Source organism: Solenopsis invicta, chromosome 3 (assembly GCF_016802725.1).
Source record: "Solenopsis invicta isolate M01_SB chromosome 3, UNIL_Sinv_3.0, whole genome shotgun sequence".
Lineage (NCBI taxonomy): Eukaryota > Metazoa > Arthropoda > Insecta > Hymenoptera > Formicidae > Solenopsis > Solenopsis invicta.
In genome coordinates this window covers 5,978,014-5,983,509 of record NC_052666.1, presented here as the reverse complement: position 1 = coordinate 5,983,509, position 5,496 = coordinate 5,978,014, and the positions used below count along the sequence as shown (strand labels likewise).

Here is a 5,496-nt window from a genome sequence, read left to right as displayed (position 1 = left end):
TCGGGTCGTGATTGGCCCGTGCGGCTGACCGGTTACGGTCTCGGATTCGACGGCTCGCGGCGCGACGGACAGTTTCGCGCTGCGCGAGGGTAGTCGACGGTGTCGGCCGGTACGGCCTCATCTCGCGGGGTTAACATCCCGGGAGGTACGGTAAGCGGACACAGGAACAGTGTCGGCGCGGACGGTCCCCGAGAATTCCCGGGGACACTTGGAACGGTCTGGTCGGAGTGGCCGGACGACGAGAATGCCCGTCGTCCGGCTGAAAGGAATGGATAAGCCGTGCGGTAAGAATTCCCGCCGCACGGTGCAACGGATGCGGATTGGACCTGGCCGGACGCACGAGAATGCCCGTCGTCCGGCTAAACGGTCTCGATTGGCCACGCGACGAAAATGCCCGTCGCACGGCTCCGCGGATTGAATCGCCCGCGCGACGAGAATGCCCGTCGCGCGGCGGAGCGGATCGGAGTGGCCGAGCATACCCGGCCTCGGGGACAACGGGTATACCCGTCGCGGGGCGGCTGGAACGAGAATGCCCGTTCCCGAGGAAGTGCTCGGGAATCCCCGAGCTAGGAGGCGCCGAGTATGCCCAGCGCTGGAGATGATCCGAGGAGATCAGGTGTTCGGAAGGATCTCTGTCTTACGTTGCCCACTGCCGGCTTATATACCGTTCCGCGCGGCTGGACGCACCAATCAGCGCGCGCGGACGGGCCGGCTAGAGTGGGAGCGCTTTCGGAACGCGGCGTGTAGCGCGTCGGTCGCGCGTGGTAGCGGAACGCGGCGCGTAGCGCGTCGGTCGCGCGTGGTAGCACGTGGTGGTCTTACGTAAGCCCCGTGCACGCACGTGTTCGGCTGCGGTGTGTTAGACGGTTGGTCGGTCAGGAGTGGCGGCACGATGGAGGGGCGTAATGTTACAAGATTATATCCATTATTGCAAATAAGTAATTGTAACACTAAGCGCTCTGATTAGCGATTAAACAACTTGTAATATTAACTTTAGCTTATAAATTTAAATTGTATAATCTCGACATTCATACATCATTATTAATATTGTAACTCCTAATTTTACATAATTGCTAAAAACAAATAGACTTATCTTTTAATAAATCAACAGTTCGTAAATCATAACACTTTAATGAGAATAATCTTCCCAGCATAAAACTATAATTTCACCATTCGAAATCGGAAAAATAAATTTTAAATTAAAAATTATAACATGATGAGGTTTTCTTCACCTTATAATAAAATTATTTCTTTAATTTTTCCCTTTCAACATCTGAATGTTTTCAAAATCTCAGCATACCGTTGCTCTCTCTTAAACTCCATGCGAGATAACAAAATTCGCAAGTCGATAAAATTAATTAGAATTATTAAACCTGCCTTCCAGACCCCACCTGCGGCAATCCTTGTTTTGCCTGCGCCAATTAACAAATCAATTCAGCACTCGTCACCCTTAGTTTAATCCTATAAAAAGAAAAACTCCCGACGATGTGCACACTAAAAAACCGATGCTAGGACTGCATCGGAAAATCATCCGGATGCCTGTGAGCACTGGATAAAACCCTAGGGGAAGGGGGAGCCCATAGAGGCTTCACCCAAGTAACAGAAAAAAAAGGAAGGGGGGGGGCGGAAGGAAAAGAAAAAAGAAAAGAGAAAAGAGCCCGAAGACATTCACGTATTACAATAGTTTCAGCACTTAAAAGAAAATCAAAAGGGTTAATACTATTTCTAGAATAGGAGAAAGCCTCACGACCTATTGTCTAAATTAACATCAAACATGTGTGCATGCCGTACTAATAGTTATGATTTATTGAGCTCCCCACATGAATACGTTAGAATCTTAAGATAAAAAAAGGGAGTACAAAATAATAAAGTGTATAAAAATAACAAAGTAAACATGTAAAAGAAAGACGAAGGAATCAAGGAAGAGGTTATGGAGGTTGCCTAATTCCTTCCTCTTCCTCAAAAAATTTTAAGCGACATGCGAAAAAGAAAATCAATTCGTTAAATGTTGCAAATGTTGCGTTTTGCACCCCAAACATTTGTCTAACGCGGGGGGTGTTACATCCGGAGGATTTCACGATTTCCCTTTTCGCATCCATTATATAATTATGCTAAGGGATTGTCTGTAAAATTTACAATACGTATACCCGGCGCCTCCACCATTTTTTTTTATTTTTAATTTTTCTTTTTTTACGTAATCAGTTTATTTAAAATATAAAACGATTAGGTATGATTATTCCCAAGATTAAAATTTAAGTACATTGTTTAATATGAAATTAACATTATTTTTGAGGTTTGAAAACATTGAGAATTACAAGATAGAACATGATTAATTATCAAATAATTAAGAATTAAAGTTAGTGTAAATTATCTATCTTAATTGAAAAAGCTAAACGGTGCATTTTGAATAATTGATCTAGAGACTAAAAATATATATACAGTGTGATTCAGAACGACCCATGTGTCCCTGTAAAGACGTGTTCTTGAATAAATTCTGAGACGATTTTTCCTATACGAAAAATTTGTCCGAAACTTACTTTTTGAATAATAAGAGGATAAAGTTAGCGAATCACGGGCCGTGTACACATGATAGACAAAGGCGGCGCAACTCACCATCCAACGCTGGCGCTTACCTGTGTCGGACGGTTACCTTGCGCCGCCTTGTGTGTACACGGCCCGTGATTCGCTAACTTTATCCACTTATTCAAAAAGTAAGTGTCGGACAAATTTTTCGTACAGGAAAAATTGTCTCAGAATTTATTCAAGAACACGTTTTTACAGGGACACACATGGGCCGTTCTGAATCACCCTGTATATATATATATATATATATATATATATATATATATATATACATATATATACATATATATATATATATATATATATATATATATATATATATATACACTACTCAAAAGAAAATAGAGAACACTTTCCAGACACCAAAAATTAGGCTATTTTCAAATGACTGTAACTCGGTGAAAAATCATCGTAGATAAAAAATAAAAAAAGCATTTTGAAGCTTGAAGATCCAACTTTAACGCTCTATCAGCAGATTTTCAAAATTCTTTTAACTTCCTTGTCTTATGCAGTAAAAAAGCACACCCTGTTTTGTTCCTTAAAATTTCGTATTTTTGACACTTTGCAGGTCGACCAACAAATTTTTTTCGAACAATTCAAGTAAAGCTTCATAAACTACAACATTTTGCCTACAAAATGCTTTTTTTAAAATTTCTCTACGATTTTTTTTGACCGAGTTACGCTACTTTGAAGCTAAACCTGCATTTTTTACAAATGATATCCGTACTCCGTGAAAAATCATCGTAGACAAAAAATCAAAAAACCATTTTAAAGCTCGAAGTTCCAGCTTTAACATGCTGTTAATGGTTTTCAAAAATTTTCTCAATTTCTTAGTACTATGCCCCAAAAAAGATACACTGTTTTTTCCTTAAAATAACGTATTTTTAACAGCCTGTAGCTCAATAAAAAAATTTTTCTCGACAAATCCAATGCAAGTGCCATAAAGTATGACATTTTCTCTAGTTGTTGCGTCCGCGGATTCGCGAGGGTTGCGATTCCGGGACGTAGATCTGGTTGATTGGTTAATTTTGGAGTTAAGGCAGCTGTCACCAGTCGCGGCTCCGAATCGTGTGATAACACGGCCGGATACGCGACAAATTCCTTGTGTGGGAGGTAGAAGGTATTGTAGGAAGATATATTATTAGGTGATTTATGAGTAGGTTTAGGAAATGTAGTAGCGTTTTATTAACGCTACTGGAGTAGTAGCGTGCGTGCTCGAGCTTGGCGTGGGATTAAATGAATGACAGAGCGAGTAATGGTTGAATATAAGTGTGTATGTATTTACTGTATGTACATTGATGGTTGAGGCACATGTCTTAGGTGCGAGTTACATGAGAAATGAGGTAACCCGATGGAGTCCTCTTGACTTTAAAGGGGACCATGATGTCTCCGATGATTCGGGGACCTCTTCGTGCGAGACTGGGGGTGCCCGGTTTTAGTGTGGTCGCCCTGAGAGGCAACGGCCTGGTCGGGACCCGAATCGGCGCGGGGTCAGGGGATATTTTGGCCGTTCTAGCCCGCGGCCTCCCGTCAGCTCTATCGTCCCTGGCTGGGACTTTTCCGGAGACGACTACGTTTGCGGTGCGCGGGGATCCGAGCGAGTAGTCCTCTAGGGTTCCGGCGGTTTCCTGGATAGGCGAGACGTCGCAACTCAGGGCCTCGTCCACCTCTCTGGGGGAGGGCAAGGGGCTGAGTCGCGGAGGCGGGAAAACAGATGGATCAAATTCGCCTGTAGAGTTGAGATCCCTTATCATCTTCCGAAAGAAGCGCTTTCTGCCGCCGGGATACGCGCGGTGAGCCCTTCGTTTGCCCATAGGTGCTTCGAGCGAGACATGATAGATTTAATATGGGTGAAGGATTGCCACGTTAATGCGTATATAACAGGTAACTTACCGATCTTAACGCTAGAGAGAGAGAGGGAGAACTCGGTATAGAAGATCTACGAAATTTAGAAAAATAAGTTAGTGATCGAGTATATGTAACGAGTGACGAATCCGCTGGGTCGGAGTGGTTACCCGTTAGAACGCCTCCCTTAAAGGTGGGAATTATACGGGGAAAAGAGGGGACGATGAAAGCGCCGAGGAGTCGCGCTAGCGAATCTTCCTCGACGGTTTGGGAATGGAAGAAGGACGGTGTCGAAGAGTCGCGTTAGCGAGTCTTCTTCGACGCCGCAGGAAAGAGAGAGAGAGAGAGGAGACGTCGAAGAGTCGCGTTAGCGAGTCTTCTTCGACGCCGGAGGAAAGGGAGGGAGGCAGAGAAACGAGTGAGGCCACACTCTAGCGAGAGCTAGGTGAGGTTCAACCCTCAGGATCTCTGGTGGAAAGGAGGGAGAGGAAAAGAGGCGATCCGACCGGGGCCACCCCGAAGACCAACGTCTTCGTCAGGAGTAAAACCCTCCCGTCGCTGAGATCGTACCTGGAGGTCTGAATGTTGGTGGTCGCCGATGGCAGCGAATCTCACTCGACCAACAAGACTGATCTGAATTTCGAGCTCCGATTTCGCTCCTTATATAGGCAAGGATATGGGCAAGAGGTGTCGCGGGACGATTCCTCAGGTTCGCGGAAAATTCGGAGCGATGGTTTTTCGTAACGTGTGGCCCTTAGAAGCCCGCCCCGTTCCGCGACCGCGCGGCTTGCGCCTATATCGCGCGAGCGCTTGTAGACTTCTCCGGGGATCGCGACTCGCGGGGACACCGCATACCAAACCCCGACGCGAAATCCAGTGCTCAGAAAATTAATAGAATTTAATAGAATGTATATTGAGAGTGTGCGAGGCGATAGCGCCAAGCACATGCAATAGTTTTACCTATAAAAAGTTAAGGTTTAATTATCGTTCGTAGGAGATTAACTGATTCAAAATTATTTGGCATTTTTATTGGCCGTGATTTTAAAGTTGTTTCGATCTGAGTTGCAT

The 5,496-nt window shown here is 44.7% G+C and overlaps 1 protein-coding gene across 1 annotated transcript; it reads right to left on the bottom strand.

Annotated features, from left to right (window-relative positions):
- Positions 1–3,707: 3,707 nt before the first annotated feature.
- LOC113005358 lies at positions 3,708–4,521 on the bottom strand. The gene is made up of 2 exons (XM_026140826.2): positions 4,477–4,521; positions 3,708–4,402 (listed from the first exon to the last, which is right to left on the bottom strand). Exon 2 carries the CDS (start codon positions 4,395–4,397, stop codon positions 3,900–3,902), a length of 498 nt encoding a protein of 165 aa, XP_025996611.2. The 5' UTR covers positions 4,398–4,402; positions 4,477–4,521; the 3' UTR covers positions 3,708–3,899.
- Between the last annotated feature and the right edge of the window lie 975 nt (positions 4,522–5,496).